Here is a 23,608-nt window from a genome sequence, read left to right as displayed (position 1 = left end):
TATTTTCAAATTCCAAGTACAACCCATTCATTAGTAGGTCAAAGACGGGATTTTTTTTTTTAATGTAATAGAATAGAAAATATTAACAATAGCAAAATGCAGTGCCAATGAAAGAGTATTACTTCATGAACTTTGATGTGCCCCATTACTGATACTCCTACAACGGGCAAAACTGTAAAATAAATTTATTATAGGTCTAATAAAAACAGTCTTAAAGTCACCTCTGTAAGTAAATCCCCAACTCTAAAAAGTGAGCTACTAAATTTTATGAAATGTGGCTATTCAACTTTCTAAAACAATGTCAAATTGTTTTTATAAGAAGTTATACCAATTTATATTCCCATTAGAAATGTATAAACCTACCTCCTTGGTAATATCTGGCTTCAGAATTTTGGGCTGATCTGTTGGATATAAAACAGCATCCCACTGTAGTTTTACTTGGCATTTCTATGATTATTAATAAGACTGATCATCTTTTCACGTTTACTCCCCATTCCTCACCCTCATGTGAAACTTGTTTTTCTGTTGTGTTGTCTTTTCTTACTGGGTTCTAGGACGTTAGTACATACCTATTCGTGTAAGCACACATATATACATGAATCCTTTATCAGCTATGTATTTCAAGGATTTTCTCCCAATTTGAGGATTTTCTTTCTACTTCCTTTATAGTGTCTTTCAATAAACGGGGATTTAATACTAATTTGGTAGAACTTATCAATCTCTCCTTTTGTGTACTGCATTTTGTGTTTTAAGAATTTCTTCACTCTCTGAAAATTATAAATGTTTTGCTATTCCTCAGAGATCTGCAATGCCTCTTGACATGTAATCGGTTCCCCATGGGTCTGTTTCCCAAAGCCTATATCATCTTAATTTCCACAATTTTTAATTGTCTTGAGAACTGACAGGAAAAGGCCCCCAATTTTCTTCTTCTTTAGGAGTGTCTGGCTACACAGGGGACTCTTTTCCACTCATCAAGTTCCTCAAAAAAATTAATGCCAAGAATTTAAGTGAAATTACATTGAATCTATACATCATGTGAAAATCATCTTTTTGATAATAAGTCTTCCTATTCATGAAAATATATCTCCATTTAACTCTTATTTAATGTGTTACAATAAAGTTTCATAATTTTCCAAATATTACATTTATTCCTAGATTCATTGTATTTTCTGTTCCTACTGTCAATGGTATCTTTCCTGGACTGACGTCTCTTGTCTCTTGCTGGCATAAAGAAATACAACTATCATCTGTTAAATGCTCAGCCCTCGTGTCACATAATTATTATTTCTAATAATATGTAAACCATTTCAGCTTTTCACAGATACTCATACCACTTGAGAAGAGTGTTATTTCTTCCTCTACAGTGCTTCTTTCTTTTATTTCTATTTCCTATCTTTCCACAGGCTAGGATTTACAGAACAACGTTGAAGAGAGGTGGTAATAATAGGCTTCTTGACTTCTTTCCAATTTTAGAAACTGCTTCTAACATTCTACTACAAGAAACAGATACCTTTTCTCATCAGGCTAACAGTTTTCTTCTTTTCCTACTTTGCTGAGAGCTTTTTCCATGATTACATGTTGACATTTCTCCAATGTTCCTTTTCAGTCTATTGAGATAATCATATGATTTTACTTTAATTGGCTAGTATCATGAATAAATGTAAAGATTTTTAATAGAAACCACTCTTGCTTTCCTGGGAAAACCCAAGTTGGTCTTTTTTTACAAGCTACTGGATTTCATCTATGCCTACAAGGGAATCTGGCCCCTATTAATCTTTTCTTGCATTGTTTTGTCAGAGTTGGGTATGAAGGTAATACAAGTCTGAAATGAGCTTGGGAGTGTACCCTTGTTATTCTATTCTCTGGAACAGTCTGTATAAGATTGTAATGATCTATTCATTACAGGCTAGAAAGAGCACCAAAAATGTATATAACTTACATGTAAAAACAACTGGGCCTGGTGCGTTCTCTGTGAAAAAAATATTTAATGACTGATTCAATTTCTTCAGTGGTTTTATGACTATTCCAGCATCCATTTCCTCTTAAGATTGAAATTTCATATTTATTAGCATAAAGTTTTTCATGTTTATTAGCATAAAGTTTTTCACAGTATTTACTTACTATCTTTGTAATTTCTGCTGTATTTGTAAAAATTTGTAATATTTATTGAGTTTATTCTCTTTGTACCCCTGTTCAGAGGTCTAGCCTTGTGTTGATCCTCTCTACTGCATCTCCATATTCAATTTCACTAACTTCTGATACTTTCATTATTTGCCTTGCTTCCATTTTCTTTGGATTTATTAATTTTTTCTTTTTATAACCTTTTAAGGTAAATGTTTAGCTATTTATTTTCAGTCTTTTTCCCTTGCTAATATATGCATTTAAGGTTATGAATTTCCCTGAAAGTACCACTTCAGCCAAATCCCATAAATTGAGACATTCAATATTTTTATCATTATTCAGTCTTAGTATTTTTCCATTATAGTTTCTTCCTTGACCCATAAGTTCTTGAGAAGTTCTTTTCAAATGCACCAATATATGTTTTTCAAGCCTCTCTCAGTATGTGTGTATGTAAGTATAAGAATAGGTATAAGTACCTATAGGTATAAGTACAGAGATATCTCTAATTTGTGGGTAAGGATTTAAAAAATCACACTTGATATTTATGTAGTTGAAATCTTTATTTTGACTAATCTTCGTCTTTTTGAGCTCATGATAAAATAAGATGGTTGAAATTTTCCACAATAATGGAGGATCTGTCAAATTATTTTTACAGCTTTTTTGTCAATTTCCAAATTATCTTTATGTTTTATCAATTTTATATTTGTGTATCTTGCAACTTTTGTTTTAAGAACTTTGTACATACAAGTTTAGACTTAAGTCTTTCTGAAAAAATGAACCTTTTATCATCAGTAGTGATTGTCTCCCTCACTAATAATGCTTTTTCTCTTAAAGGGCATAATGCCTGGTATCAAAACCGATATATCCTTTCTTTTGTTTAGCAATCTCCTGGTAAATAAATAAATAAATTATATATATATGTACATATATATGTGTATATATTTATATACATGGGCTAGTAAGTACTACCATACCAGTAAAATGATGAGAACAAAAACATAAATCACTACAGTCATAGTCTCTATAGAAAACAATAGTTAAAACAGAAGTTGATAAACTATGGCCCACAGGCAAAATCTAACCCAGCACTTATTTTAGTAACTAACACTCATGAACTAAGAATAGTTTTCAATTTTTAAATGGCCGAAAAAAAATTCAAAATAAGAATATTTCATAAGATAATGAAAATCATAGGAAATTCAAATTTCAGTGTACAAAGTAAAGTTTAACTGAGCACAGCCAGGCACAATCATTTACATACATCCAGAGCTGATGCTTTTGCACTGTACTGGCAGAGCTGAGTAGTTGCAAAGCCTAAAATATTTACTGTTTGCCCACTTAACTTTGCCTGAGGGTTTAACATAGGAGCAGATTAGATCATGATGGCAGCCCAAGCATGCTTAGTTTCTACCTGCATTTCAAAATCTCAATGAATCATCTCAAAAGACATCTTAAAATTTCTAAATCCTTTGTAATGTTGTAATGAAAAGTATTATGAACAAAGATTGATGAATTTTGGAAAGAAAAAAAAAAGTAGATTGAATCAGGACCCAGAAAAGGGAAGCTACTGCTACTATCAAAGAAAGAAAAGGCTACTGCAAAGGTAGGAGGAATTCTCCATGTAAAAAGTCCTGGAAAAATTCCAAATTCAAAATCATTAAATAAAAAGAGGTTCTGGAAGAAACATCAAGGTAATTCTAACAAATGGACCAGCCTTAACCAGTACCTTTTGACATGTATGTAAAATTACTGGCAGCATCAGCATTTACGTCCAACATCAAGCAATCTGAACAACTTCTAACCAAAATTCAAGCTCTGCCTCATAAGTGAGTACGAGGTTTAAGCTGGACACCAACTCAGAACAAAAATGGTAGAATTGGTGACTAAGCCAATAAACACTCTAGAAATCAGAGACATATTTTTTAAACTCTAGCCCTAAAATAAGTCAATAAAACAACACTAACAAACCACACAGGACCCCAAAACACTGAAATGGTCAAATTCTACTAATGTTTTAATTTCCAGATTATTTTGCTGTATAGATCTCATTCCATTAATGCAGTACAACCTTGATACCAAATCAAAAACGGAAAACACACGAAATAAAATTAAAAGACAACTCTCATTTATGATTATAGCAAAACAATTTAAAACATGAGTCAAGAAGTGTATATGAAAAGCTACCACTACCAGTAGCCGCAGTGACTAAGACTGATAGTCTAGCAACACAAGACCACTCCAGCGCCACAGTACTTGCTGAGGGCAGGAAGAGGGTAGAAGAGATGTGATGTGGGGGCATTTTTGGGATTTTGAGTTGTTCTTAATGATACTGCAGGGTCAGATGCTGGACTTTATATATCCTGCAATAACCCCTGAATGTACTGGGGGAGAGTGTGAACTACTGTGTAGTGCAGCAGTACCCCAAAATGTGTTCACCGAGTGCGAGGAGTGTCCACAATGCTAGGGGAGGTTGTTGGTGTGGGAGGAGTGGGGTGTGGGGCGGGGGTACACAGGAACCTCTTATATTCTTTAATGTAACATTTTTTGTGTGAAGCATATATGTTTAAAAAAATACAATTTATAAAAATGATGATATGGGGGATTGGGAACCTCTCACGTTTTTTGTTTTTTTATGTTTTTTAATATAATATTTCTTGCGACCTATTAACTTTAATTTTTTTAAAAACCTACGAAGAAAATTTAAAAAATAAAAAAGACCACTCCAGCATTAGTAAATTTATTCATTTAATTCAGTGTAATGAAAACTAAATCAAGTAAGTTATAAGATCTTCTTGATAGACATCAGTAAAGCATTTGATTAATTCTAATATTTATTCCTGATTTTAAAAAGCAAAAGCAAAAACAGTAACAAACTCCCAACAGGTTAAAAGAGAACTCCCTGCATTTGATCATTATTGGTAAAATATTAAAAATATCCATCAAAGTTAAAAGAAAGATAAGGGTGAGCATTCTCACCTCAACAAGTGAGCCTTCACCAATGTGAGAAACTACGAAAAATAGGTAAGATTAAAATGTTAGGAAAAGATAAAAACATCATTATATATAGATAGGGAGCTTTCATCTGGAAAACAGAAGAAAATTAACTGAGAAAGAACAATGACATACTAATTCAAGTCATGAATTAGCTGGCTTTATATAAAATAAGCACATAAAATTTAATAGCTTTTCTACAGACTGCCAATAATCAGACTGCAACAGAAAGGGGTTGGGGAAGGATCCCACCAAAGAACAAATGCTATAAAATAGATAGGAATAAATACAAAGAAAAAACAACAAGATATAAGACCAAGATCAATGTGAAGAAAGGTATAAAACTTTCCTGAAGGGCATTACTATACAGATTTAGTGAAAGCCCAACCAGAGTCCCAACAGAGTATATTTTCCTTTTGATTTTTTGTTTTTGTTTTTGTTTTTGTTTTAGGAGGTGCCAGGGATTGGACCCGTCGGGATATCATACATGGGAAGCAGGCGCTCAACCACTGAACTACCCCTGCTCCCCTCCCCTTTGTTTTAAAAATATAATTCTAAATTCATTGGGAAGAACTGATGCATGAGAATTGCCCAAAACATCTTCAAGGAAAAAAAGAAAAGGATTAATGAAGGGATTCTAGTATTTTACATTAAAAAATTTTAGGTTTATTCTCAAGTTACTGAAATTGACTTAGGATGGCACATAAGGAAACATTTAACAAACAAAAGATTAATACAAATGTCTTTTAAAGAAATTAGTTATTAAATAATCCTATAGAAAAGATGGAGGACATGAAAAAGCAAATTACAGAAGATGAAGGCAAGTCTAATTTGAAAAGAAAAAATATCACACAAGCATTTGGTAAAATGCAAATTAAAATGCTGAGTTTTTTTTTTTAGCCTAGCAAAACATTAAGTGCTGGCAGTAATATGAGGAAAAAGGTACTCTATTATAATTGATAGGAATATAAATTATTATAATCTTTTTAGAATATAATTAGTAGGATTTATTAAAATGTAAAATGAACATATAATCCTTGAAACTGCAATTCCATGTTTAGGAATCTATCCTATAAATACAAACAGATATTCTCAGAGACTGCTATACAAGGTTATTCAATGCTTTATTATGAATAATAACAGGAAAAAACCTAAATGTCCATCAGTGAAGACATAATTTAAATATTAGATAAGACTATCCTACTGATTCCTACGCAGCAGGAATACTAAAAATAATAGATTAGCTTCTGACATGCAAAAATTTCCACAAGAATTGTCCACAAGAGACTGTGTATATAGTATGATCCAATTTATGTAGGAAAAAAATTCCAAATCTATAAATATATATTGTGTTATTCTCTTGTATTCTGATAAATACCTTCATATGCCATGCTACCATACATAGGAAGCATCTGAAACTATAAAATATTTTGCATAAATTTTCAAATTAAATAAACTATGTACTATTTAAAACCAATCAGCTGAAAGTCATGACTGTTTAATTATATAAACACCTTGGCTAAAGCTTCTATATAAAGACAGTGGGTATAACTTTTAAAATGACATTTGGATCATCTTCAGCATGCTGAAAAAGAGAATTTAAATTGCTTACCTATTTCATTAATCACTGCTCTTGTTTTGGAGACAAAAGGGCCAACCTCACTGGGGTGCATTTTGACTCTTTCTTTAAGGTCAGCACCTGCAAAATATTTTATTTAGAAAGAAAATCTAATTATAAATAAAATTTTAACTCCAACAACAGAAAATGTACTTATGATTCCTATAAAGCTTGAAGATCAACTGAATTCATCTGATGAAGGTATTATATTACCTAAGATTTCCTTCTCAATGATGACCTCAGCACATATAAAACATTTTGTTCATAAGTCTACCATGTGCAGGGATTCTCAAACATTTTGGTCTCAGGGCTCCATTATACTCTTAGAGGAAGAAATTTAGTTTGAGTTGGTTATATCTTTCAGAAGTTACAGTATTAGAAACTGAAACTATGATTTTTAACTATTTATTTATTTGAAAATGCAAATAAACCCAATAATGTTATTAACATAAATCACTGAAGATTGGTGCCACTACCTTGATTCTTTTTTTTTCAAAGATTTTTTATTTCTTTTTCTCCCCTCCCCTCCCTGCCCCCTGGTTGTCTGCTCTCTGTGTCCATTCACTGTGAGTTCTTCTATGTCCGCTTTTCATTCTTGTCAGTGGCATTGGGAAACTGTGCCTCTTTTTGTTGCATCATCTTGCTGCATCAGCTCTCCATGTGTACAGCGCCACCCCTGAGCAGGCTGCACCTTTTTTCATGTGGGGCAGCTCTCCTTGCAGGGCATACTCCTTGCGCATGGGGCTCTCCTACACGCGGGACACCTCTGTGTAGCACGGCACTCCTTGCGCACATCAGCACTGCGTGTTGGCCAGCTCACCACACGGGGCAGGAAGCCCTGGGTTTGAACCCTGGACCTCCGATATGGTAGGTGGACACTCTATCAGTTGAGCCAAATCCACTTCTTTACCTTGATTCTTTCAAAGACACTGGCAGCTTTCTTCACCATTGCTTTGGTGCTATGTCAAACAGTGCAAATGTCAAAACAGTGTAAAGCACAAATAATGTCTTAGTGTACCAAAAATCTTTTTTTTTTCACTTTGGGGATGCCATCCTTTGTGACTGCAGACTCATTTGAACAAATGACAAACTGACAGTTTCATGATTATGAGATTAACACAGAATCATAACTTCTGAAGAAATAAGCATATGCAACACCTTAAGGGATCATTTTATTTATTCATGTGGCTCAACAAAGACATTTGTTTTGATAAAATTAAATGGAGAAAAGGTAGCTCCTTCTTTAAATAAAATATGACAAAGTAAAACTGCAAAGTAAAATGAGCCTATACTCATTTACTGAATTTCTTATTTAGATCATTACAAATTAATCATAACCATATATAATAGGAAGTACTCGCTAGACTGGTGCATCAGTAACCTCACATACTTTTAGCAGGAGGGAAAATTAGAGTTGTGCAAGTAGCTATCCTACAATCCGTCAATTCTTAAATATACATAATCCTAGAAAATCTCTCAAATCTATGTCCAAGAAAATAAGCACAATAACATTCAATGTAGCAATAAATAATAGGTAAAAATTGAGAATAACCTAAATCCATGAATAGGAGAATACATAAAACTGGAACATATTTATACAGTAGAATGTTATATGTGTAGCATGAAAATATGAATGAGGTTATAAATATAATGCTGAAGGAAATAATAACGTTGATAATAACAGTTGAAGGGAAAATATGGTTGCAAAAAAATGCATAAGATGACATCATTTGTATAAAAATTTGAAAACCAGGAGAATACTGTTTAGAGCCTGGAAATGATAAACACTTAATTTAAATTGGTACCTCTGGGGGAGGGAAGAAAGATGTTTAACAATCAGTGCATAGAGGATTTCAATTTTATTTGTAATATTTTATTGCATAAGTTGGTATGGGTGACCTTATGTTAGTTTTTAAACAATTTTGTATTTCTGATACACGTCTTCATACTTAAGTCAGCAGGGCCAAAAATAAATTTTAACTAGTAGGATGTTAAGAAAAACAGGAAATGTTTTAAATCACTGCCAATCAAAATTCAGAATAAAATTTTACATTAAGAATTATAATGTTTAGTAAATGTTGGCTATTACATATAGCCATAAAAGTAGAGTACAAAAAAGACCCCCTGAATTTATGACAAAAGTGGTACTGCAGAAGTGATGAAAAGATGATCTTTCCAATAAATGCTTCTGGAACAATCGAATATTCACTTGAAAGATAAATAAATCTTGATCCTTAATTCCTATCGATCAATTCATAGGCCTGTATGTGAACGGTAAAATCACCAACTTCTTAATGAAAATATCCACAAATATCTTCAAGTCCTTGGGATAGGAAAAACAATTTTTTTTTAAGATCTATTTTTATTTATCCCGCCCCCTTACCATTCCCCCTGTTGTCTCTTTTCTGTGTCTGCTTGTCTTCTCGCTAGGTGGCTCCAGAACCAATCCTGGGACTTTCCGGAGTGCGAGAGAGGCGATTACTCTCTTGCGCCACCATATCCCCGTTCTGCTAGTCGTCTTATTTTCTCTCCTTTGTGTCTCTTGTTGCATCATCTTGCTGAGCCAGCTGTCCATGTCGGCTGGCACTCCTGCGCAGGGCAGCTTTCCTGTGCTGGGTGACACTCCCACGTAGGGTGGCACTCCTGTGTGGGGCCAGCACTCCATGTGGGCCAGCTTGCCCACACCAGGAGGCCCTAAGCTTCGAATCCTGGACCTCCTATATGGTAGACGGGAGTCCAATGGTTGAGCCACATCCATTTCCTGCAAATATTTTTTAAGATTTCTCTAAAGATTTTCAAAAGAAAAAGACTGGAATTAAAATAAAAATTTTCTTTCATCAAAAGATATTATTGGGAATAAAATTGGTACAATCCCTTTGGAAAACAACTGCACTCCTAAATACACACCCAAAAGAAATGCATTATATGTACACTAAAAGACATGTACAAACACCTTCACAGCAATTATATTCATAAGAGCCAAAAACTGGTTATTCCTACACATAACAGTACAGACTAAACTGTGCAAATCTGCTGCGAAGAAGTCAGCCTTTAAAAATGTGCATGAGCTAAAATTCCAGTTAAATAAAGTTTGAAAACAGACAAAATTAATATTTAGTGATGAAAGTCAGAGTAATCCCCCAATATATTTTTGGGTAAAGGTAATTGATGGTTGGAGGAGGCATGAGAGATGATTGTGGTGTACTGGTCATGTTCGATTTCTTAATGTGGGTGGCAGTTACACAAGTGAGTTCATTTTGCAGAAATTTATAGAAATGCACACATGGTTGGTGCAATTTTCTGTACCTAAAGAAAGGTTATATTAAAAAAAAAAATTTCCTGATTCCACACCACCCCCTGCCTCCACAGCTACCACCAACTTTCCTCCTTTTTAAAACCAACACTCTTGAAAGCGCAGAAATAGAAAAACCAATCATCACATTCATATGGAAAGGTAAGGGGTCTCAAATAGCCAAAACCATCTTGAAAAAGAACGAAGTTGAAGCACTCACACTTGTCAATCTTAAAAGTTATTGAAAAGCCACAGTAATCAAAACAGCATGGTAGTGGCACAAGGAAAAACAAATGGACCAGTGGAATCAAATCGAGAAATAAGAAATAAACCCTTCCTCTATGGCCAACTGACTTCTGACAACAATGTCAAGTCTACTCAAGGGGAAAGTATGATCTCTTCAACAAATGGTGCTGGAAAAACTGAATGTCCGCATATACAAAAGAATGAAAATGGACCCCTAACTCATACCTTGAATAATTCAAAATGGATCAAAGATGTAAATGTAAGAACCAAAACTATAAAATTCCTAGAAGAAACATAAGGAAGCATCTGCAGAACCTTGTGTTAGGCAATGGTTTCTCAAACTTATGCCCAAAAAGTAACAAAAGAAAAATAGATGAATGGAACTTCATCAAAATTAAGAACTCTTGTGCATCAAAGGGCTTTTTTATGATAGTAAACAGACAACCTGTAGAATGGGAAAAAATATTTGGAAATGGCATATATAATAACAGTTTAATATGTAGAATATGTAAAGAAATCCTACAACACAACTCAACAACAAAAAGACAAACAACGCAATTTAAAAATGGGCAAAAGACTTGAATATACATTTCTCCAAAGATATACAAATGGCCAAAAAGCCCAAGAAGATAGTCAACATCAGCAGCCATTAAGGAAATGCAAATCACAAAGAGAAACCATTTCACAGCTACTAGAATGGCTACTATTAAAATAAATAAATTAATAAAATAAAATTACAAGTGTTGGAGAAGATAGGGAGAAATAGGAACACTCATTCATTGTTGGTGGGAATGTACAATGGTATAGCCACTGTGGAAGACAGTTTTGCAGTTCCTCAGAAAGCTAAACGTAGAATTACCACATGATCTGGCAATCCCACTTCTAGGACTATACTCTCCAAAGAATTTAAAGCAGGGACAAGAACAGATATTTACACACTAAGGTTCAAGGCAGCATTATTCACAATTGCCAAAAGACTGAAGCAACCCAACAAATGAATACAAAACAAATGAACACAAAAACAAAGTGTGGACTATATACAATGGAATATTATTCAGCTGTACAAAGGAATGAAGTTCTAATGCATATGAGAAAATGGATGAACCTAAAGATAATAGGTTGAGTGAAATAAGCCAGACACAAAAGGACAAATATTGTATGATCTCAGTGATATGAAATAATTACAGTAAGGAAACTTAAGAGAGTCAAGAACTAGAATACAGGTTACCAGAGACCAGGGTAGGGGTAAGGAATGGGGAGTTAAGGCTTAAATTATACGGTTTCTATTTGGGATGATAGAAAAGTTTTGGTAATGGATTGTAGTGATGGTATAACATGGCATTGTGGGTGTGATTGCCAGCAATGAACTATATATTTGAATGTGGTTAAAAGAGGAAAATTTAGGTTACACGTTATTAGAATAAAAATTAAAAAAAAAAAAAAAAAGACCACAGGACAGTGCAACACAGTGAACTCCAATGTAAACCATGGAGAACAGTTAATAGTACAACTAGAATATTCATCAAATGTAGCAAACATACCACACTAACACAAGGTGCTAATAAAAGAGGGAGTTTATGGAAGCTTGCCAGCGCTCAACGCTGATCCACACTGGCTTCCCTGAGTTGGTTTTATCATTTGCTTTGCTTGTCATTTTTTTTCAGGAGGCACCTATAACCGAACTTGGAACCTCCCACATGGGAGGTGGGCACTCAATTGTCTGAGCCACATCTGCTTCCCTATTTTTTTTTTCTTTTTCTGTCTGGCTGTGTCATCGTCTTTTCGGTGTGTCGCTTTGCCCACGTCTCCTCCACACAGGTCTGGGACACCTGTCTTTTGTTTTTAACCAGGAAGTCCCAAGGAGCAAACCCTGGTCCTCCATGTGGTAAACAGGAGCTCAGCTGCTTGAGCCACAGCCGCTTCCCCCTTAGTATTCTTTTTATAATTTCAAACATGTCTTGGAATTATGCATTAAACTTCTTTATTTATTTTTGTAGTTGACAAGGTTAGTGGCACTTCTGAGAAATTATGGAAAACAATACTATTCTTTGTTGTCTACTGCAAGATGTCCGGCATCATTAGCCCCCACTAACAAAATGACAGTAAAGACCCCCAATCATTGTGACAACCAAAATGTACCCCAAATTTTCAAGTACCCCACAGTTACCATCCCCCCAAAACCTGACTTAAGCCAACCTTTAAAAAAAAAAAAGCTAGCCTTTTTTTCCCATTATTGCTAAAAAAAAATCTTAGGGAAGTGGATGTGGCTCAAGCAACTGAGCTCCCGCCTACCACATGGGAGGTTCTGGGTTCGGTTCCCAGTGCCTCCTGGAGAAGAAAGGGGCATGATAGGCAGGCACAGCAAGCTGAAACAACAAGTAGACACAAAGAGGAAAGACAATGGGAGACACATTAAAGCAGGGAGCTGATGTGGCTCAAGCCACTGAGCGCCTCTTTCCCACATGGGAGGTACCAGGTTCAGTTCTCAATGCCTCCTAAAGAGAAAACAAACACACAGCCAACAGACACAGAGAACAGACAGCAAGTGCAAACAAAGAGGAGGGGAGGGAATAAGTAAATAAAATAAGTCTTTAAAAAAAAAAACCATGTCCCCTTAAACATTCTTCATGCTGATACAGACAAATCTTCATAAAGAGTTGTAAAGATTTAATTTCTGGTGAACTGTAAACACTGGCATTTTAAAATAAAACTGACATGTGATTTGTAATATGTTCAGTAGAATTTAAATACCAGTAATTTCATTCTCAAAATCATCCATAGGAAAAACAAACTCTTCCTAAACAATATTTCTTCTTGAATTCATATCTCCACTTTCTCATAATTACTCCCTAATAGGTGTTTATACCTAAGAAATCTTATTGACCATTTATCATATTTCCTTGCAACAAAACACGTATATAAATTGAATTAATTTTTATTAAATTCCCTGTAACTATGAAGTGCTAAATAAAACTTTTCATCTGGATTGACTTTTCATTACAAGTATTATTAGCACACAATTGATCAAAGCATAAATATTTTGCAAACCTGATGGCCACCAAATATTAAAAGTAAACTTTTATTGAAAACATATCTAAATGAAAAGGATGGTACTATCCTCCCTTTCTATTATTTATCAATACATGAAAATCATTTCTAGAATGAAGCAGAGTTTATCATTAACTTGATTCACACTGAAAAAACATTTTCTTATAAATAAGAAAGGAGTTTCAGTAAGCAATGACACGCAATTCTTGCAACTCCATTAGAGATATGATTGTTGAAAATCATATGGTAATCAAACATTTAACAATCCATTGACAACTATATTGTCCATAAATTATGTTAAAAGCAAAGAATTGAAAACTGCCAGAATAAGGAAACAATCTCAATTGACATTCTCAACATTAATACTTTTAAACAACGTTATTTTGGCTTTTCAGAAGCATACCTACCCTCCGCCCCCTCCCCCACCAGAGCAATGAAGCAAGATAAGCTCAGGGATGACTTTCTGTTGTAAAATGCAGGAAGAGCAGTGATGAAAGAGAAGGTGGGAAAGAATGGGTGCAACCTACAGGTCAGTCGAAAAGATTTAGGAAAGAGCACACATGGAAGTTGCAGGTGAAATATAGATTCCTTTAAAATCATCCATATTCCCATGCACTTTCAAATGCCTAGAAATATCTCAACTTCAGTCTGTAGATCACTGTTCTATATTATTTCCTTCAGGGTTTAATTACTGAGTCATATGGAATGCAAAGAACAATCTTTCACAACTAACACCAAATTTGTTTTCCAAAGAGGATCTACCAACGTACATTCCCACTTGAGTGTATTGCTCCATATTATCACTAATATATGGCATTGTCAAACTTGCTAAATTTTGCCAATCTAGTGGCTGTGAAAAGGTAGTTTTAAATCACATTTCTATCAGCAGTAAAAGATTAAATGGTTTACAAACTTGTCTGGCATTACTGTGCAATGATCAAACTCACCTTTTCTATATTGTCTCAATTTGTAGTTGTGCTGACCATTCTTTCTTAATCCCACTCCAAAGGCTTTTATTTCCTCTGTTCAGTGCAAACATCTGGTCAAAGTAACCAACAATGTCCACACTGCTAAATTTGCGTCTTAACATATATGTAGCTCTGGATGGAGCTGATTTTCCCTTTGTCCTTGAGATGTTTCCATCTACGACCGGGAGTGAGATGACGCTACTGTTTTCCTTTCCTGTACTGCTCTGGTGCAGTGGTTGTATCAAGGTTACCCTAGGGAAGCGGACTTGGCCCAGTGGTCGGGGCGTCCGTCTACCACATGGGAGGTCTGCGGTTCAAGCCCCGGGCCTCCCTGACCCCTGTGGAGCTGGCCCACGCGCAGTGCTGATGTGTGCAGGGAGTGCCGTGCCACGCAGTGATGTCCCTCCATGTAGGGGAGCCCCATGCACAGGGAGTGCGCCCCGTAAGGAGAGCCGCCCAGCGCGAAAGAAAATGCAGCCTGCCTAGGAATGGCGCCGCACACACGGTGAGCTGACACAACAGAGACACAGATTCCTGGTGCCGCTGGTAAGGAGAGAAGCGGTCATGGAAAAGCATGCAGCCAATGGACACAGAGAGCAGACCACTGGGTGGGGGGGAAGGGGAGAGAAATAAATTTTTTTTTAAATCTTAGGGAAAAAAAAAAGGTTACCCTAGTCTCATAAAATGAGCTGGGAAAAGGTCTCTATTTTCTGAAAGAGTTTATATAAGTCTGGAATTATCTGTTCCACGAATGGTTGGGTAAAGTGCTCCTCCAAAGTCACACAGAGTCAGGTGTGCTTTCCGCACAGTAAGATTTTCAACCACTGCTTCAGTTTTTCTGGGATTACTTGAGTTTTCTATTTCTTACAACAATTATGGTTAAATTTAATTTCGGTTGATTTACCCATTGCATATAAAAGTTCAAATCTGTTGACGTAAAGCTGTTCTCAATATAATCTTAAAGTTTAACCTCTGCAGAATTTATAGACATGGCCCCCTTTTTCATTCTGAATATTGTGAATGTGGTCCCTTGTCCTTGACTGACCATGCCAGAAGTCATTAATTGATTGTGCTAGACGTTTAACTATTGAAAGAAGCAACTTTGGGTTTCATTACTCTCCCAGCTATAAATGTTTTCTATGTCATTCATTTATGCTCATTTTCATTTCCTTCCTACTACCCTATTTGGGTTTATTCTATAGTTATTTTTATAACTTCTTAAAATAGAAGTTTAGTTTATTTGTTCTGGGCCTTTCTTCTTTACCACCTTATAGCACTACCTTAGCTGTACTACACAATTTTTAAAGTATTTTTGTTAGCATTCAGTTTTGAATATTTCTAATTTCCATTTAGAGTCTTTTGTTAATTATAGCTTATTTAGAAATGATTTTAAATTCCCAAATGTAGGGGACTTTTTCTAATCACCTTTTGAAAATGACTTCTAACTTAAGTATCTTGTGGTGAGAGAATGTGCTCTGATGATAACAGCCCTCTGAAATCTATCGTGATTTTATAACCTAGCAGATCATTGATTTTGGTAAATATTTCATGTGCACCTGAAAACAATGTGTAGTCACCAACAGTAGAGAGCAATGTTCCAGAGGTACATTGCATTAACCTTCAGTATACCACAAAAAATAATCAACACCATTTATCATCTGGGTCTAACAGACCTTTATATTTTATTTAATATTATATCTTTTACAAATAATTTACAGAAAAATAAAAGGATAGTAACACAACAAAACAACTTTATTAGAAATTGTCATAAAAATTTAAACACAGGGAAGCGGATTTGGCCCAATGGATAATGCGTCTGCCTACCACATGGGAGATCCAGGGTTCAAACCCAGGGCCTCCTGACCTGTGTGATGAGCTGGCCCAAGTGCAATGCTGATGCGTGCAAGGAGTGCCGTGCCATGAAAAGGTGTCCTCCGTGTAGGGGAGCCCCACACGCAAGGAGTGTGCCCCGTAAGGAGAGCCACTCAGCGTGAAAGGAAGTGCAGCCTGCCCAGGAGTGGCACTGCACACACCGAGAGCTGATGCAGCAAGGTGACGCAACAAAAAGAGACACAGATTCCAGGTGCTACTGACAAGAACACAAGCGGACACAGAAGTACACACAGTGAGTAGACACAGAGAGCAGACAACTTCGGGGGTGGGGGGGCGGGGAAGGAGAGAAATAAATAAAAAATAAATCTTTAAAAAAAAAAGTTAAACATAACATACCCATATTTTTATTTTATATTTTCCTGGTATATGCATATATGTACACACACACACACACACACACACACACCTGAAATGGGCTACATCCTTTGAATGAAACTGCCCAACTGTCAAGTATGAACCTGGAACATATAGGCTTATAAATAATGATTCCAGATTTCAAATACATCTATAATATAATAGATTCTAGGTTACTGATACACTTCTGGTTCTTCCACACTTGTATTATGAAAATGCAATGCTTTTGAAAACTCTAATGGTTCATAACTTGTTAAAGAGAGGAGAGCTATCTTCTTTCTTCCATAACTATAAAATGTTCTACTAGAGACTTAAAAGCATGAAGGCTGAGAATGGCAAACCAATGATTTGTTTACATTCCTATATCATCTATTTCCTTTCTATTACCTTTGTATACATACTTGCTTCCAATATTTTTCACTTACAAACTGTATCAAGTAAACGTTTATGAACAAACATCCTATGGGATGCAGGAATACCATCATACATCCTTTCAGCAAAATGGGATGGTCCAGGTTCTTGTCACAAAATGTGTGATGGAGCCCTTTCTGCTGAATGAATGATTAGAAGTAAACTCTTTATTTTCTTTGTAAATCACAGAAATATACTGCTCACTCATCAGTTCTTGGGCTTGAGAAAATTCACCTAGGCTATTGTCACCTGAGGAATTAAAGTCTAAGATTTCACTTAATGACCAATTTCACCAACCCCATGAAGGCCCAGCGTCCTGTCTCTTGCATTCATCTAATAAAAGTAAAATGTCTTCCTCTGTCACTTTTCTTTTCTTGGTCATTATGAATAGAAACTGAAAAATTCTGAATTCTCAACTGTGTTCAATGAAAGCTATAAAGATGGTATATCCAGACTTCTTTTATACTTTCTTAAAAGATAATTCTCTGGGCAATAAAGTAAGACAGTTGAAAAATAAAGTCGTAAAGATGAGTTGACTATTGTTTCACCCTTCTAGGTGATTCCATCATTCTTCCATTGCCTTATTTCAGTCTCTCTTTTTTTTTTTTTTTTTTTTTGACATATTTGGAAATAATTAGGAAAATCATTCCATGAATGATGAAATTAACAATATGGTGCAAGGTATAGGGGAATGTATAAGATTTCATAATGTATCTTAAATTCATAATAGGGTCCCATGAAACCATATAGTAATTGCAAAAGAGTAGAAATTTTGTGCTATTTTTTTAAATAGTAAATTTTTCTTTGAAAGACATCTTTAAAAAGAATGAAAAATCAAAACATACCCATCCAAATAGAACTGTTCAAAAAAGAAACTCAAAAGCAAGAAAAATGAGTGCAACAGACTATGATAGTATAAAGGTTAAGCTTGTTAACTGACCTATTCAAATCTTCCACAGACTGACATTTTTCTCATTTACTCTATTAATTACTTAGAAAGGTGTGATTAAAAACTCCCATTATGACTGATTTGTCAATTTTTCCTTATAGTGTTGTCAATTTTTGCACTATATATATTTAGAAGCTACATTTTGATTAGTATATAAGTTGAGAATTATTACATCTGCCTAGGGAACTAAGCCTTTTACCATTATGTAGTAACCTTTTTTATCTATAATAACTGCTACCTCTAATAAAAGTTTTGCTTGAAAGTCTATTTTATTGAGTATCAAGATATCCAGGTTTCCTTTGTCAGTATTAAATCTTTTTCTACTCTCTGACTTTCAATGTATATTCTTATGTTTTAGGTATTTCATGTAAGTAGCACAGTAATGAATTTGATGCAGGTATTATTCACCTTTTAATTAAAGAATTTAATACACTTTAACTATGAGTAGTGATGGATTTGAATTTATTTCTGTCATTTCATTTTGGGATATTTATCCCATTTTTTTTCTTCTCCTCCCCTCATCTTTGTCCTTTTGTTGTTGTTGTTAATTTCTTCAGGGTTGACTATTTTTCTTACTTAATTTATTCAAAAATTACTTTCTGTCACTCCTTATAATGATTACCTTCACTATTTTCACATGTATACTTAACTAAAAAAATACCAAGGCAGCGGACTTGGCCCAGTGGTTAGGGTGTCCGTCTACCACAAGGGAGGTCCGCGGTTCAAACCCCGGGCCTCCTTGACCCATGTGGAGCTGGCCCACGCGCAGTGCTGATGCACGCAAGGAGAGCTGTGCCACACAGGGGTGTCCCCCGCGTAGGGGAGCCCGACACGCAAGGAGTGCGCCCCGTAAGGAGAGCCGCCCAGCGCAAAAGAAAGTGAAGCCTGCCCAGGAATGGTGCCGCACACACGGAGAGCTGACACAAGATGACGCAACAAAAAGAAACACAGATTCCTGTGCCGCTGACAACAACAGAAACAGACAAAGAAGACGCAGCAAATAGACACAACTGGGATGGGGGATTGGGGGTAAGGGGAGATAAATAAATCTTAAAAAAAAAAAAAGAAAAGAAAAACTACCAAGTTAACTTTTTATCCTTCTTCTAAATAATACAAGAATCTCAGAATGCTTTAATTTTGATCACTTCCTTCCCTGAGTATATACTATTGTCATCTAATAGCTCAGATTTCTCTCTTCCCCATTCCCCCAAATATTAGATTTAATCCAGCATCCCAAATTTAGCAGGATCTTTGCTCACCAGGTTCATTTTTCTTCTGCTTAAAGCAGGGGTTCTTAATCAGGGGTCCATGAGCTTGAATTGAAATTCAAAAAAAACATTATTCTGATGGGGATGTATTGGGGCAGGTGTGATGTATTTATTAAATAATACACAGTCTAGTATAGACTTAGTAAGGGGTCCGTGGAACAAGAAAGGTTAAGAACCAGTGGCTTCAGGTATATTTTATAGACTTTTCCTTCATGAGATCTACTGGTGAACTTTCAGCTTTTGTTTGTCTGAAATACCTTTGTCTTCTTTCTTGAAAGATAGTTTTGGAGAGTATAGAATTTTAGGTTGAAGTTATTTTCTCTTAATACTTTTTTTTTTTTCAAAAAAAAAATTTGTGTTTACACAAAAACCTCAATGCACATATTCGTGGATTTTTTTGTTGTTGGCTTTTATTAAAATCAATTTTAGTACCACTTTTCAAAAGTTGTTTCCATAATCTTCTGAAATCCCTTCTTGCTACTTAGAAGTCAACTATCAGACTTAACCACTGTTTCTCTGTATGTGACCTGCTTTGGGGGGGGCTGGTTCTCCACCCTCCCCCACCCCCTTCCCTAGGTGCTTTTCTTCTTGTGATCAGCGCTCTTGTGCAGTTTCACTATCATGTGTCTACGTGGGAATTCGTTCTATTTATTCTACTTAGAAAATTCCGGGGCTCTCTATAGCTGAGATTTTGCATCCCAACAACTTCTGAAAAATTCTCAGCCATTATCTCATTATCGCTTTCTCCCTTTCATAACCTCCCAGAAGCATGGTTAAATGTCAGTACGACCTTTTCAATCTACTCTTATTATCTCTAAAATTCTCCTTCATATATCACATCACTCTAATTGGGCCACATCCTGAATAATTTATTTGCATTTATATTTCAATCTATTAATTTCTTTTATTCACAAGATACGCTCATCATTATCATCTGTACTTGGTCCACACTTAGCCCACTTTTATTTAATTGGTCATTAGGTTACTTTTAAAAATGTAAGAAGCACTGATGAACTCACAACCCAAATCAAAGGCTAGGAATGTGGCAATAACCATCTAACCATATGGTCCTCTTCCACAGAAACAACCGTCATCCTAAATTCTATGTTCATGCTTCCTTCTTTTTTATACTATGCTTAAATGTAAACATGATTGGTTTCCTTTTCAGGACTTTTCAATTAAATTTTTAATTCCCATAAGTTTCTGGTTTTTTTTCAGGTCAGTCTGTTTGGCTGTTCTTTGCTCATATTTTAAAGCTTTGCTCTTATTTCCTTGAACATATTAAATAGCTCTGCAACCCCTCCCTCCCCGCCCCCAATATTCTCTGTGTGAAAAACTTCAATATCCATAGTCATGTGCTATCTCTTTGTGTTCTTTTTTATTTCTGCTGCTTCTCACTCACGGTTCTTGCTTTTTTTGTTTTGCACTATTATTTTTTTGGATGAGTCACTCATTATCTTTTGTTATCTTTAGCAAATTCTTTGAGGCCTGTGTTCAAGTTACATTCCTCCAGAGACTTGTGTTTGCTTATCCCAGTCACCAGGGGCCACTTCTAAACTAACAATTTTAGATAAGATTCTTCACTTGAGTTTTAATGGACCATACAAATCGTAAAAATTTCAACTAAAATCATGCTTAAAGACTAGCTTGAGATTATTAATTCTTAGGGGAATTTTTTTTTCTGTTCCATGCAGTACTAAGGTTGAGACAGACAAATTTGTTTCTTGTCCCCTGTGAGTGCCGTGTTTATTATCATTCACTTACACACAGGTTAGATCCTTGGAGTCCCAGCTTTAAGAGGGGGTCTCACGTTAGAAAAACTTCCTTGAATGGACCATAGGTTTTCTATCCTGTCCCTTAGGTTCCATATAATCTCCAAGATAGAAGATCAGAGTCACAGAGTTTGATAGAAACTCACAGAGAAAAGGCTGGCTTGAGCACTAACTTTACCAAGGTTCCTTGTCCAACATTGTTTTGGTTACTATGAATCTTATCCTTTCTTGATACATTTTCAAAGATTTCAAAAGTATTTTTCCTATTCTTTGAGTAGTTTTAATCAGGAAAAGTTGATCTGGGTTTCAAATCCGTCATAAGGCAAGAACAAAAGACCACTCACTCCTTCTGGAAACACTTTCTTTACTTGGCCTCCTGAATACTAAACTATTGCTTATCCTTCTACCACACTGGCTGTTTCTTCTCAGTCTACTTCGCCGGTTCCTTCTCATCTCCCTGCTCACTTAATACTTGATTGCTCCAGGGCTTAGTCTTCAGATGCCTTCTCTAATTTCATTCATTCCCTGGGTGATCTCATCTAGTCTCAGCTTTAAATACCACCTATATACCAATGACACCCAAAATTTTATCTCAAGCACAGACCTCTACACTGGTCTCCTAAATTCAACTACCTACTAGACATGCCCAATTGGATGTCTAAAAGACATCTCAAACTCAGTAAACGCTCGCAAGCACTACTAATTTTCCTCCTCTAAAACATGTTCCTCCTATAGTCTTCCTCTCCTCGGTTAATGGTACCTCCATCTGTCTAATGATCAAGTCAAAAGAGTCATCCCTGATTCTTCTCCTTCAAACCCTCGTTTTCATCAATAAATTCTGCTGTCTCAACCTTCAAAACATACGTAAAATGCAACTATTTTCAACACCTCCATCATTACCATACTGGTCCAAGGACTGCCTTGACTACAGGAGGTCAAAGACAGAAGTTGGAAGATCAGTCTATTCTCAACACTTAGCCAGAGGGAGCCTTTTAAAACTTAAATCATGTCAGTTAACTCCTCTGCTTAAAACACCTAATAGACTCTCACCTCACTCTGAGTAGAAGTCAAAATCCTATGTGACCTGGACTCTCATTACCTCTGTGACATCTCCTCCAAGCACTCTCATTGTCCACTCAGCTCCGGATATACTAGCCTTCTTGATCTTTCCTTATCTCGCAAAGTAAGAGGCTGTCTCCAGGCTATAGTGCTTTATTACCACTGCCTGAAACACTCCTCCCCAGATATCCAAACACAAGGCTCACTATCACACTTCTTTTGGGTTTCTACTCATTTATTTCCTTCAGAGGGAGGTCTTCCCTTTTCACCATATATAAACTAACAACCCTCCATCAGTCCACGGTACTCCTTATTCCTCTTGCTGAGCTTTATTTGCATGCAGAGTACTTATCATCTGATACATTAAATACTTATATTATTTGTTTTTTTACTGCCCACCCTCTCCTGAAGATCCACAAGAACAAAGACTATATCTGTCATATTCACTATATTCCCAGACCCCAGAATAGTTCCCGGCACATGGTAGGCTCACTACAAACATTTGATGCATGAATTAAGAAAGAAAGAAATCTATGTTCATTTTTAATAGATGGGCTTTAATGAAGGGAGTTCCCACACCAAGTCCATGTACTTTTGGAGAAGCTGAATCCACCCCCACATCGAGGGGTAGGCCCGGCTGGTCTGAGCGCATGAGAAGAATCCATCCGTCCGAGCAGTCCATTCGGTTGGTCTGAGGCCTCCAGCTTGACTGGGGCTGAAGGGTCATCTCTCTTCCTTTCAACATGGTCATGCATGCACGTGAGGGCCAGACCTGCTGAAGCTTCAGGCTGCTAAGCTGAGGACGAGGTGGGCATTTAGAGGAGAGTAAAGCCAAGGGAAATTCAGAAACCTCAGAATCACTGGAATTAGGACGATCCTAAAAGCCTTACCATTTAAGCTGATTTACGATAGCTTCTTCTGATACACAAAGCCTACAGCATACTGACTGATGCTCCTTACCTACGAGAAAATACATTCGAAGCGCTAACAAACAGGTTATGTTTCAGTCCACATCTGCTCTCAAGCAATTCTCGACTGCTGAGGGCATAAGAATTAGACCTAATTATTAAAGGAAAGATCTAGCCAAAACTTGGAGTAAGAGAAGATCAAGTAAAGTTAAAAGGCAAAATCTTCCTCTTATGACTACCCTCACAGAGCACAAGATCCTCAGACAATACCAACTCTAGAAGCACTTTTACCTGAAATCTCCACATCCAAGAACTGAAGCCCTCTTTCATTTCAATGAAGTACAAAATTTCTATCCTTAAAAAATTATACTGTAAATTTTCCTCAAGGTCATATACAGTTAATTCCCTCCCTGATGAAAAGGACTGCTCTGCCACAGAACTGTATTAGAACTCAAGGATGAGGGGAAGAAGGGAGTAGAGAGGAAGAAAGGCAAGCAAAGGGAAAACAGACGAAAACCTGGACCCTCTTCATTCCAGTTTTCTCAGTCTCAGAAAGTAATACCAGGTGCTCAGGCCAAAAGCTCACCAATCCCACCCAGGCCATCTTTAAGCGCTTTCAGGCCCACACCACGGAGAGCTGACGGCCTGAGCTGGCGCGGCAGATGCCACGACAAAGGGAGACAGAGGAGAGACGGTGAGAGGCACAGAGA

General features: G+C 36.1%; 1 protein-coding gene across 3 annotated transcripts in view; it reads right to left on the bottom strand.

Annotated features, from left to right (window-relative positions):
• The window catches only part of AUH (AU RNA binding methylglutaconyl-CoA hydratase), a 152,282-nt gene that overhangs the window by 99,341 nt on the left and 29,333 nt on the right, over positions 1 to 23,608 (bottom strand). For 2 of the 3 annotated variants that reach the window (XM_058301426.2, XM_058301429.2), the window contains one exon: positions 6,725 to 6,811. The exons of the other annotated variant lie outside the window; for it this stretch is intronic. In XM_058301426.2, coding sequence (XP_058157409.1) covers positions 6,725 to 6,811 — 87 coding nt within the window. The remainder of the gene's footprint in view (positions 1 to 6,724; positions 6,812 to 23,608) is intronic. 3 annotated transcript variants of the gene reach the window in all.

The sequence above is a fragment of the Dasypus novemcinctus genome, chromosome 8 (genome assembly GCF_030445035.2).
Source record: "Dasypus novemcinctus isolate mDasNov1 chromosome 8, mDasNov1.1.hap2, whole genome shotgun sequence".
NCBI classification, from domain to species: Eukaryota; Metazoa; Chordata; class Mammalia; order Cingulata; family Dasypodidae; genus Dasypus; species Dasypus novemcinctus.
This window is presented reverse-complemented; position numbering and strand designations above follow the sequence as displayed.